General features: G+C 44.1%; 1 protein-coding gene across 1 annotated transcript in view; it reads left to right on the forward strand.

Annotated features, from left to right (window-relative positions):
- UHRF1 (ubiquitin-like with PHD and ring finger domains 1) overlaps positions 1 to 12,732 on the forward strand; it is a 48,486-nt gene that overhangs the window by 22,176 nt on the left and 13,578 nt on the right. The window contains exons 5-11 of the mRNA XM_005884374.2: positions 1,944 to 2,159; positions 9,674 to 9,774; positions 9,876 to 10,062; positions 10,504 to 10,627; positions 10,722 to 10,829; positions 11,106 to 11,210; positions 11,995 to 12,101. Of these exons, the coding sequence (XP_005884436.1) occupies positions 1,944 to 2,159; positions 9,674 to 9,774; positions 9,876 to 10,062; positions 10,504 to 10,627; positions 10,722 to 10,829; positions 11,106 to 11,210; positions 11,995 to 12,101 (948 nt within the window). The remainder of the gene's footprint in view (positions 1 to 1,943; positions 2,160 to 9,673; positions 9,775 to 9,875; positions 10,063 to 10,503; positions 10,628 to 10,721; positions 10,830 to 11,105; positions 11,211 to 11,994; positions 12,102 to 12,732) is intronic.

Genomic DNA, 12,732 nt, shown 5'->3' on the forward strand with positions numbered 1-12,732 from the left:
ATGAGAGAGAAACATCGATCAGCTGCCTCCTGCACACTCCCCACTGGGGATGTGCCCGCAACCAAGGTACATGCCCTTGACCGGAATTGAACCTGGGACCCTTGAGTCCGCAGGCCGACGCTCTATCCACTGAGCCAAACCGGTTCGCCAGAGTACGAATTTAAAAAAAATTTAACACCCTGTTAATTTTGAAATGCTTTTAACCAAGTGTTGTTTATAATTAAATTACAGGTTATTTTTGTTATTAATTCACTTATTTTAAACAAATTTTAGTGATTAAGAAATGTAGCAAAAACACTGTAGTAATTTTGCCAATATAAATAATGTATATCTATAGCTATAGTCTACATATTTAAATCCAAGTGTCACCACTTCTAAACAATGTTCGGCAAATGATTAGCACATGATCACACTGCATGGCACTTGGTATTAGTGGTGTTGTTGAGTGGTGTGACTTTCTACAGCAGTTTTCACGCGTGCTGGCTGATGTGCTAAGCTACACGCCCCCACACGTGTGCATTTGTTTACTCAAGGTGACTAATGAATGCACACATTTACTAGATCAATTCAGTATAAATTTAAAATTACAGTAATACATATAGAAAACTTTTCTGTGAAATTAAACTTTTCATACATACTTAATTTTAATTACACAAATATGTCTGCGTAAGTAAAAATAGGTAAACTAATTTGTCACTTTTTTAACATACACATTCGGAAAACACTCTATTATGTAACGGGCTTTCAGCTTTAATGGACACCCCCTCGCTCAGATTAGTCTGTTATATCGAGGTTTTACTGTATTTACTATCTGGCCCTTTACAGGAAAAATTTGGCAACCCTTGCCTTTGGTGGTTTACTAGTGAAAATAATGAGCGCCAGGCGATATAGCTACTCATAATAGATTTGGAGTTGTCCCCTCACAAGTGAGGTTTAAATTTGTTTCGGATAGAATTTGTTTCTTTCAGGCCAGTTATTTTACGCCTTTTATGAGGCTGGGAAAACACTCTATTATATAACGGGCTTTCAGCTTTAATGGACACCCCCTCTCTCAGATTAGTCTGTTATATCGAGGTTTTACTGTATTTACTATCTGGCCCTTTACAGGAAAAGTTTGGCAACCCTTGCCTTTGGTGGTTTATTAGTGAAAGTAATGAGCGCCAGGCGATATAGCTAATCATAATAGATTTGGAGTTGTCCCCTCACAGGAAAGGTTTAAATTTGTTTCCGATAGAATTTGTCTCTTTCAGGCCAGTTATTTTACGCCTTTTATGAGGCTGCTGGAATATTTCTGTATATCCAGCATAATGACTTCCTATTGTATCCTAATAGCCAATGCATTATATTTATATAAATGAATTAATGCATGTCCCTCTGCAAAAATCATTTTCAGAATGCGGAAAAAGTTAGTTTACAGTTCCGGAGGCCAAAATCAAGGTGTCAGCCAGGCCATGATTTTCCCGAAACCTGTAGGAGAGAATCCTTCCTCGCCTCTTCCAGCTTCTGATGGTGGCCGGCAATCCTCGGCTTGTGACTATATTATTCTAGTCTCTGTCTCCCCCTTCATGTGTCATTCTCTGTGTCTGACTTGTTCCCTCTTATAAGGACACCAGTTATAATGGATTAAGGCAGTGTGACTTCATCTTAACTTGATTACATCTGCAAAGACCCTATTTCCAAATTAGGTGCCATTCCCAAGTGCCAAGGGTTAGACCTCCAGCATATCTTTTTGGGGGACACAAGGTCAACCCATAGCACCTCTGTAATTGAAACCTGTCTTCTGCACCTGTGTATTTTCGACACCTGCAGAGGGGAATTTACTTGCTTCTGCGATGAGATAACCCACACCTCTGTTGTGTGTGGCCTTCTCCTCGCTTCTCTCTTCTTGGAGGGAAAGTGGTGTGGTGTTGCCCTGGGATCTGAGTGTGGGGTTTTCCTCCCAGTTACCCGGAATACGGTGTGGTCCAGATGAGTTCACAGAACGTCCGGGCCCGAGCCCGAGAAATCATCAGATGGCAGGAGCTGAAGGAGGGCCAGGAGGTCATGCTCAACTACAACCCTGACAGCCCGAAGGAACGGGGCTTCTGGTACGATGCAGTGATCACGCGGAAGAACCAGACCCGGACATCGCGGGAGCTGTATGCTAACGTCAGGCTCGGGTGAGTGGCTATCCAGCCAGCACGCTGTGGGCAAGGCCCTCAGCCTCCACCTGTCCTCCCCTCTGGGGCTCCGCTCCGCTTCCTGCTGGTCTACTGGTGATCTTTCTGAGACTGACCCTTCATGCCCCTGCTCGGGAACTGTCTCTGAGCCTCAGGTGGAAATGTTGGCCTTCCTTGTTCTCTTTTATTTGTTGTTTTAGATTTGGCAAATAGGTAAGAACATAAAATGCATCCAAGTCAGAAGGTACTGCCCTGGTTGGTGTTTTTCAGAGGTTAGAGCGTCAGCCTGTGCACCAAAGGGTCTCGGATTTGATTCCCTGTCAAGGGCACATACCTGGATTGTGGGTTTGCTCCTCACCCCCTGTCAGGGCGCATGTGGGATGGTCTCTCATATCGATGTTTCTATCTTCTTTCCTCCACCCTCCCTCCCTTCCACTTTCTGGAAAGCAATGGAAAAAAATATCCTCAGGGAGGATTACAAAAAAACAACACCTTTCTGGAGATAATGACTGTTCCCGTGAACTTCCAGGGACATTCTGTGCACAAACAAGCATAAACATATACAAACACACCAACCCACATAATGGTGTGCCCCATATCCAGGGTCAGCAAACTGCAGGCCAGAGCTGGCCCTTTGGCTGTTTGGGCAAATAAAGTTTTATTGGCACACAGCCACACCCACCTGTTTGCTGATTATCTGTGGCTCCTTTTGTGTTGGAAGTGCACATTTGAGTAGTTGGGAAAGAGACTGAAAACATGTACTGTTCGATTTTTTGCAGAAAATATTTGCCAGGCTCTGTTCTACTTTGCGTTTCTGTATGTGTGTGTTAAAACAATATATAATAGAAAACTTACTATCCTAATCATTTTTTTAAATAAGTTTTTATTGATTTTAAGGGGGGGGGAGGAGAGAGAAACATCCATGTGATAGGATGCCTCCTGCATGCCCCCTTCCGGGGATGGAGCCTGAAACCGGGCATGTGCCCTGATCGGGAATTGAACCAGCGACCTTTCGGTGCTCAACCAGTTGAACCACACCGGTGTTTTTTTGTTGTTAATCTTTACCTGAGGATATTTTTTCTTTTTCTTTTTTTTTTTTTTAGAGTGAAAGGGAGGGGGAGAGACAGAGGCACACATCAGTGTGAGAGAGACACGTCAATTGGTTGCCTTCCGCATGAGCTCTGGCCAGGCAGGAGTGGAGGGGTGGGAATGGGGATTGAGCCCACAGCCAAGGTATATGCCTTTGACTGGAAACGAACCTGCGACCCTTCAGTCTGTGGGCCGGCGCTCTAACCATTGAGCAACCAGCCAGGGCCATCCTAACCATTTTTAAGAGTACAGTTTAGGAACATTAAGAACATTCACATTGTTGTGTGACCATCAACACTTGCCCATTTCCAGAACTTTTTCATCATCCCAAACAGAAACTATTTTCATTAAACACTAATTTCCCACCCCCCTCCCCCAGCCTAACACCCACCATCTTCTTTCTGTCCTTCCTCCAGGGACCTCATATGAATGGAATCATATAGCATTTGTCTTTTTGCGTCTGTCTGGCTTATTTCACTCAGCATAATGTCTTCAAGTCTTATCCATGTAGTAGCTTGTGTCAGTCCTTCCTTTTGGTGACTGGATAATATTTCATTGTATATAGTGACTATAGACACATATCTGGACAACAGTGTCCCAAACACAGATAGGTGCAAAGATTCTGGAGCAGGGCCATTCCTGGTCCATTTGTGGCCTAGTGAGGAGGCCAGTGGGCTGGAGTGGAGGGAGGGAGGGAGCGAGGAGTGGAGACTGGAACCCTCCATGTGTTTGGATGTTCAGGGTATGGCCAGGAGTGGTACAAACTGGTGTTTAGTCTCTATTGCTGGCAGTCATTGGGGCATTTTGAGCCTGGGAGCCACATGCTTTGACCTACAATTGAGAACCATCACCCTGGCAGCCGAGCAGGGAATGGACTGCAGGGGGCAGCATGGCAGCCAGGACACCAGGGAGGAGGCTGCAGTGATGTTATTGTGAAAAAATAATCAGCTTTTTGTTTCACTGCTTTTCTCTATTGTTTTCTTGTTTCCAATTTCATTGATTTCCTCTCGTCCTTTTACTTTTCCTTGGATTGATTTTGCTCTTCTTTTTCTAGTGTCTTGAGGTAGCAACTTAGACTAGTGATCTGAGAAATTTCTTTTCTAATATAAGCATTTTAGTGCTATAAATTCCCCTCCAAGCAGTGCCTTCACTGCTTCCCACACATTCTGCTATGTTATATTTTTCTTTTTGTTCAGTTCTCTATTTTTAAAAAATATATACTTTTATTAATTTCAGAGAGGAAGGAAGAGATAGAAACATCAATGATGAGAGAGAATCATTGATCGGCTTCCTCCTGCACATCCCCCAACTGGGGATTGAGCCCACAACCTGGGCATGTGCCCTGACTGAGCATCGAACCATGACCTCCTGGTTCAGAGGTCAACCACTGAGCCACGCCGGTTGGGCTCTATTTCTTTTATTTCCTTTGAGACTTCCTCTTTGACTCCTGGCTTACTTAGAAGTAAGGTGCTTAATTGACACATATTTAGAGATTTTTGCATTGTCTTTCTGTTATCTTTATATATGAAATCCTAAGTGACCATCCCACCGTCTGACTATCTGACCGGTAGCTATGACGTGCACTGACCACCAGGAAGCAGATGCTCAATGCACAGGCATGGAAACATGGAACAGACTGATGAATCTCAGAAGGGAGGGGGGAGGGTGGGAAGAGATTAACCAAAGATCTTCTATGCATACTAGATTCGTGCCCCAGTGGGGTCCCTCGGCCTGGCCTGTGGGGATTGGGCCGAAATCGGCTCTCCGACATCCCCGGAGGGGTCCCGGATTGCAAGAGGGTGCAGGCCAGGCCAAGGAACCCCACCGGTGCACGAGTCCTCTCATTAATTTATAGTTTGATTTTATTATGTCTGAAGAACATACTCTGTGATTTCAGTTCTTATAAATTTCTTGAGGTTCTATGTTGGTGAATAATCCATGGTTATTGAAAAAAAAAGTATTTCTGTCATTGGGTAGAATGACCTAATATCAGTTAGATTGTATTGGTTGAATTTGTTGTTCACTTCTTCTAATTCTTTCTGATTTTCTGTCTAGTACTTCGACCAGCCCTCATCAACTGATAGAAGTCCTCAGCTATAATTGTGGATTTGTCTATTTCTCCTTTGAGCTTCATACTTAAGAGACTGTTGTTTGGTGTTAGTTGATCTTTTTATCTTTATGTAGTGTCCCTCTTTGTCTCTAGTAATTTTCTTTGCTCTGAAGTCTACTTTAAGGTATGTGTATGTATTGAACACACCTGCTTTTTAAAAAAAGTTACTGTTTGCATGGTGTATCTTTTTATCCTTTTACTTTCGATCTATGTAGTTGAGTTTGAAGTGATTTTCTTGTAAACAGCATGTAATTGGGTACTTTGTTTTGTTAATCCTCACTTAAGGATATTTTTTTCCATTTTATTATTTTTTTTTTTTAAAGAGAGCCGAAGGGAGGAAAGGATGGGGGGAGAGAGAGAGAAACATGAATGTGAGAGAGACACATGATGCCCCCTGCACGTGTCCTGACCAGGGCCAGGGATCGAACCTACAGCACAGGTACATGTTCTTGACTGGGAATTGAACCCATGACCCTTGGATGCGAGGGCCGATGCTCTAACGACTTAGCAACACCAGCCATGGCTAATTGGGTTACTTTTTAATGCAATTTGCCAGTCTTTGCCTTTTATTTAAAAAAAAATGTTTTTAATGATTTCAGAGAGGAAGGGAGAAGGAGAGACAGAAACATCAATGATGACAGAGAATCATTGATGGGCTGCCTCCTGCACGGCCCACACTGGGGATTAAGCCCGAAATCTGGGCATGTGCCCTTGACCAGAATCGAACCCAGGATCCTTCAGTCCGCAGGCCAACACTCTATCCACTGAGCCACGGCAGGCAGGGCAGTCTTTGCCTTTTAATTGGGATTTTTAGACCATTTACATTTAAGGAAATTATTGATATGTTAGGGGTTAAGTCTGTCAATTTATTACTTGTTTTCTTTCTTTTTTTCTGTTTCTTGTTTCTCTTTTTCTGTCCTTAGATATTTTTTTAGGATTCTTCGTTGATTTATTTTAGTCTTTGGAGTATGTAGCTTTGTACATAGTTTTCTTAGTGGTTTTTCTGAATTTTACCATATAAACATGTGACATCTTGGTGTGTCTCCCCCCCCTTGGACCTCCTCCCCCAACACCTCTTGCTCCTCCAGACTGGTGTCAATTTTGTCATTTGAGTGAAGCATGAAAATCTTTCTTCCTTTTAGGTCCCTTTATCATCACTTATTATCTTGTGTATTGGATGGTGTTATGATTTTTTTATTTATATATTTTTAATTTTTTGGTGTTATGATTTTTAAAAATATGTATTTTCATTGATTTCAGAGAGGAAAGGAGAGGGAGGGAGAGAGAGAGAAACATCAATGATGAGAGAGAATCATCAATTGGTTGCCTCCTGTATGCCCCCTACCAGGGATTGAGCCCACAACCTGGACATGTGCCCTGACCAGTAATCGAACCATGACCTCCTGGTTTACAGGTTGATGCTCAACCAATGAACCACGCTGGTTAGGCATGATTTTTAGTTTAGTCACCACATATGACTTTGGAAAATCCTGAGGAGGATAATCTGTTGTATGTACCCAGAGTTTTGCTGTTTTTCTTCTTTTTTTTCTTTCTTTTTGCTCTAAGATTCTTTCCTTTATAACTTACTATTTGAAGAACTCCCTTTAATTTTTCTGTGAGAGTGGGTCTATTAGCGAGTTTTGATTTTCCTTTATCTGAGAAGGCTACCACCCCATCGCATTGGCATAACTCCCTCGAATCCAATCATTTCATCTGTAAATATTTTAGAATGTAGTTCTTAAAAATTATTCTTGCCCTGACCGGTTTGGCTCAGCGGATAGAGCGTCGGCCTGCGGACTCAAGGGTCCCAGGTTCGATTCCGGTCAAGGGCATGTACCTTGGTTGCGGGCACATCCCCAGTGGGGAGTGTGCAGGAGGCAGCTGATCGATGTTTCTCTCTCATCGATGTTTCTAACTCTCTATCCCTCTCCCTTCCTCTCTGTAAAAAATCAATAAAATATATTAAAAAAAAATTATTCTTAAAGAAATCAAGTTATAAAGCTATTATTACACCCTAAAATTGCTCTTGAAATCTAGCTATAATGCTATTGTTACAACCTAATAATAATTTTTGAGTAACACAGTTCTATTGTTCAACCTTCCAATTATCTTAATTTTTTAAAATATATTTTTATTGATTTCAGAGAGGAAGGGAAGGGGAGAGAGAGATAGAAACATCAATGATGAGAGAGAATCATTGATTGGCTGCCTCCTGCATGCCCTCTACTGGGGACCGAGCCTGCAACCCTGGCATGTGCCCTTAACCGGAATCGAACCCAGGACCCTTCAGTCCGCAGGCTGACAGTCTGTCCACTGAGCCAGACCGGCTAGGGCTCACTTGTTTGTTTGTTTTTTAACCATTTCTTTGATTAGAATCTAACTAATGTGTACAGATTTCAGTTAGATCGATATGTATGTTTTAAATCTTTTATCTTTAGGCTTTCTGTCTTCCCCTTTTTTCCACTTTTCCTTCACAATTTATTTGAAGAAACCTGGTGGTCTGTCCCAGAGAACTTCTGCAGCCTGGATGTTGTCATTTCCTGTGAACTGGCAGGTAGATCTGGGCCTGTCCTGTCTAGTTCCAGCCATGGGCACGAGCTGCCGAGCACTTGGAGTGCGGCCCGTGCACACTGAGATGTGCCCTGAGTATGCAGCACTGGCTGTATTTTGAAAAAAGCTATTAATCTGTACTTTCTGTTGAATTTGGCTGTGAACCAAATACTGCTCTAAAAAATAAAGTCTACTATATAAAAAAAGTCTATTAATAATTCGTTACTATTCATTACATACTGAAATAATCTTTTGTGTACATTGGGTTACATAAAACATATTCACACGAATTTCATCTGTTCTTAACTTTTTGAACGTAGTTCTTAGGAAATGTGGAATTACCCATGTGGCACCTGTTCGTGGCTTGTGGTCATTTCTGTGGGACATTGTGGATGTTCAGTGGAACCTTGGTTCTTGATCTTAATTGGTTCTGGAAGGCTATTTGAGAAGCAATTTGTTCGAAAACCGAATCATTTTTCCCCATTAAAAGTAATGTAAATGGAATGAATCCATTCCAGACCCCAAATGCTTCTGTTTTAACCTTTCTTATATACAGCACGTGTCTACTGTATAAAGACTTAAATTTATCAAAGCACCCCCCACTAGCCTTAAACGAATTTTTAATATATTGCTGCCTCTGAAATGCAATCACTGGTTAACTGCTTATCAGTTATCCAATCAACAGCAGTTTTTCTACCTGTGCAATTGCCTGTGGTTGTTGTTTTGTGAGCACTTTCACACCCTTAGCAACATTAGCACTCTTGCTGGTTTCTTTATGTTTTAAAATTGTGCTAATCATTGATTTCACCAGCAACAAAAGCATTTTATCCTTTGTTCCCTGAGAGATGCTTTTTGTCATGCTGAGGTATCAACACGAAAGGGCTGTCAGATTGAAAACTCAAGTTTTGGTCCAGACAGCCACATCCGAGAAACAGGTTTGACTGTCTATGGCAGTGGTTCTCAACCTTCTGGCCCTTTAAATACAGTTCCTCATGTTGTGACCCAACCATAAAATTATTTCTGTTGCTACTTCATAACTGTAATGTTGCTACTGTTATGAATCATAATGTAAATATCTGATATGCAGGATGGTCTTAGGCGACCCATGTGAAAGGGTCGTTCGACCGCCAAAGGGGTCGTGACCCACAGGTTGAGAACGGCTGGTCTATGGGGTCATTTTAACTTAGAGGAGCTTTTGTATTTTGATGACAGCAAATTGATCAGACTTTACCTTGGTGATTCTTGCACGATGGGCCCTGTTCAGTCGGCCTCCCCTTGCCCGAAGGTTAGAACTTACTCTCACTGCATCAGGTAGTGAAACTGTTTTATACTCTGCTTTCTTTTATCTTGTGTTTGATTTAGTAGGACTTGAATTGGCAATGCAGTAGCTACATGAATGCACTAGGGCAGCCGTGGGCAAACTACGGCCCGCGGGCCGGATCCGGCCCGTTTGAAATGAATAAAACTAAAAAAAAAAAAGACCATACCCTTTTATGTAATGATGTTTACTTTGAATTTATATTAGTTCACACAAACACTCCATCCATGCTTTTGTTCCGGCCCTCCGGTCCAGTTTAAGAACCCATTGTGGCCCTCGAGTCAAAAAGTTTGCCCACCCCTGCACTAGGGCCCTGAGGAGGCTCTTACTCAGTGTCATTAGAGAGGTGCTCATATGCTCTGAGAATGTGCTGGGTGGCCAAGTCCTCTTGGAGGTGCCTTAGCAGGGCTGGCCAGCTGGAATGTTCTAACAGCTTCTCTCTCACAGGAGTGGTTCTCTCAGCAACTGTCGGATCATGTTTGTGGATGAAGTTTTCAAGATTGAGCGTCCGGGCGAGGGGGCCCCCATGGTTGAAAACCCAGTGAAAAGTGAGTTCTGATTCTGCCCTCTGTCTCCCGCCTTGGGGGTGGGGTGGGCTTCCTGTTTCTCTGCCTGGCCCTGCCAAGCTGACCCCAGCCGCTGTGTCCAGGGAAGAACAAGCCCTTCTGCGATAAATGCAAGGATAACCCCAGCAAGCCCTGCCATGAGTGTTCCTGCAGCCTGTGTGGGAGCAAGCAGGATCCCGACAAGCAGCTCATGTGTGATGATTGCGACCACGCCTTTCACTTATACTGCCTCAACCCGCCTCTCACCAGTGTTCCCACGGAGACCGAATGGTGAGTGGATGCCTCGAATGCTCCAGTGGCGGGCTTGGGCCATGGTGCTCAGGTTAGGGGGACGGCGGGTGCCAATAAATAACACGAATGTTGCCTGTCACCTGGTGAACCCATGAGGGGCAGTGAGAGAAGTGGGGTGTGAAATTCCCAGCAGGAGAGGGACAAGAGTCTGTTCAGTAGAATGTTCTGTGATGATGGCAAGGTTCTCGCTCTGCACTTTCCACGACGGTTGACACTCCACACATGGCTCCTGACCACTTCAGCTGTGGCACGTATGACCGAGGAACTGGATTTCTTGTTTAATTTTAATGAATTTAAATGTAGAAGATTTCCCATTTCGGACAGCTCAGGAGGTCGGGAGCTGGAAGGAGCCAGCTATGTGTGCAGGCTAGTAGGAGTGGGGCGGGCTAAGGACAGGGGGTGATGTCCCTGTTGTCACAGGTTCTGCCCTAAATGTCGAAATGACGCCAGCGAGGTGGTGTTGGCAGGGGAGAAGCTGAAAGAGAGTAAGAAGAAGTCGAAAATGGCATCGGCCACATCGTCCTCGCAGCGGGACTGGGGCAAGGTGAGGTGGCCCCCTTGCTCTGTACGCCCCGGCAGCTCTGCCTGCCCTCCCGTGCTCGCTCACACTGTCTTCCATCTCTTTCTGGACTGGACAGGGCATGGCGTGCGTGGGGCGCACCAAGGAGTGCACCATCGTTCCATCCAACCACTACGGACCCATCCCAGGGATCCCTGTGGGCACCATGTGGAGGTTCAGAGTCCAGGTACTCGTAAACATCTGGAGTTTGGCCTCAGGCACTGATCTTCCAGAAGCCCCTTCGCCGGAGAGGGCCACTCTTCGAGCAGGGGCCACGGCTGGAATTCAAGCCAGCTCCTCCTGTGCTGTGGCCCAGCTTCAGGGGCGAGGTTCTCATAACAGGCATGATACACTCAGAGGGAAAGTCAGGCCCCTGGCTCTGAAAGCAGCAGCAGGAGGGTGAGGGGGAGCGTTTCTACAGCAGCCAGTCCAGATGGTGCCATTTGTTTCTCGGTTTTCACAGGTCAGTGAGTCGGGGGTCCATCGGCCGCACGTGGCGGGCATCCACGGCCGGAGCAATGATGGGGCGTACTCCCTGGTCCTGTCTGGGGGGTATGAGGACGATGTGGTGAGTGGGGGTTGTTTTATTTATTTCTTAAATGTAAATACACATAAGATGTGCCATATTAACACTTTGTAAGTGTACACATCTCAGTGGAATTTAAATACATTCACATTGATGTGTAACCATCACCAGCATTTATCTCTAGAACTTTCTCATCTTCCCAAACTGAAACTCTGTCCCCATTAAACAATAATTTCCAATCCCTCTCTCCCAGCCCCTGGCTCCCACCATCTACTTTCTGTCTCGATGAATCTGACTCCTCTAGGGACTTCCTATGAGTGAAATCACACTGTATTTGTCCTTTTGTGACTGGGTTATTTCATGGAGCATAATGTCCTCAAGGTTTATCCATGTTGAGCATATTGCAGAATTTCCTTCCCTTTTTAAGGCTGAATAATATTCTATTGTCTGAATGGACCGTATTGTGTGTGTCCATCAATGGATACTTGGGTTGCTTCCACCTCTTGAATATTGTGAATAACGCTGCTGTGAACGTGAGTGTACAGATATCTCTGAAATGCCCTTTCAGTTCTTTTGGGTAGAGACAGACCCAGAAGTGGCATTGCTGGGTCACATTTCATTTTTCGAGGGACTTCCATAGCATTTTCCACAGCAGCTGCCCCATTTTCCATTCCCACCAGCAGTGCACAGGGTTCCAATTTCTCCACATCCTCCTCATCACTGGTTATTTTCTGTTTGACAGTTGACATTCTAGCGGGTGTTGTGGGTTTATTTTTAGTGGAGTCTTTCCTCTGTGGAGGGTTCAGCTTGCCCTTCCCTGTTGCAGGACAATGGGGAGTCTTTCACGTATACTGGTAGCGGTGGTCGAGATCTTTCCGGCAACAAGCGGACTGCAGAACAGTCCTGTGATCAGAAACTCACCAACACCAACAGGTTCGCAGAAACAAGGTTTTCTTATTTTTTCACCAACTCACTTCTGCTGCGTCCTCTGGCGGCTACCCAGGGAAGGGGGTTGGTTCTGTTTTAGGGTGTCGGGTCCAGGAAGTTAGATTCCTTTTAAGAGTGTGGTAGAACATGTGGATGCTGAAAATCCACATCTTTCTATCTCTGTCTGCTAAAGACTTGTGAGTCATTCAGTGCATTAGAGCAAGCATGTCAAACTCGCGGCCCACGGGCCACATGTGGCCCACAATGAATATTTTTGTGGCCCAGCCAATATAACGGAATGTAAGAAACATTTTAATAAAAATTTCACAACTTAATTTTTTACAATGTCCTTTTGTACATAATTATTAATAACGAACTACAACGTTCGCTAATGACTGATTAATCGTGTTGCATTCATTTCCCTTACACGCCTTACATGCAGGCGCACCATTTCTCTCCACTAATACTAACAGCGAATATTTTAGCAGCTGATTGCCACGTCATTAGTCTTGGACTGACTTGTTTGGTGTGCGCAACAAGAAATATTTCGCTTTCGGAGAACAAGAGAAATAGGTTTATTTGTATTATGCTTATTAATTTGTGCAGTTATTCAGTGTCTGGTAAGTTAATGTTCAAG

Source organism: Myotis brandtii, unplaced genomic scaffold (assembly GCF_000412655.1).
Source record: "Myotis brandtii unplaced genomic scaffold, ASM41265v1 scaffold827, whole genome shotgun sequence".
Taxonomy (NCBI): domain Eukaryota; kingdom Metazoa; phylum Chordata; class Mammalia; order Chiroptera; family Vespertilionidae; genus Myotis; species Myotis brandtii.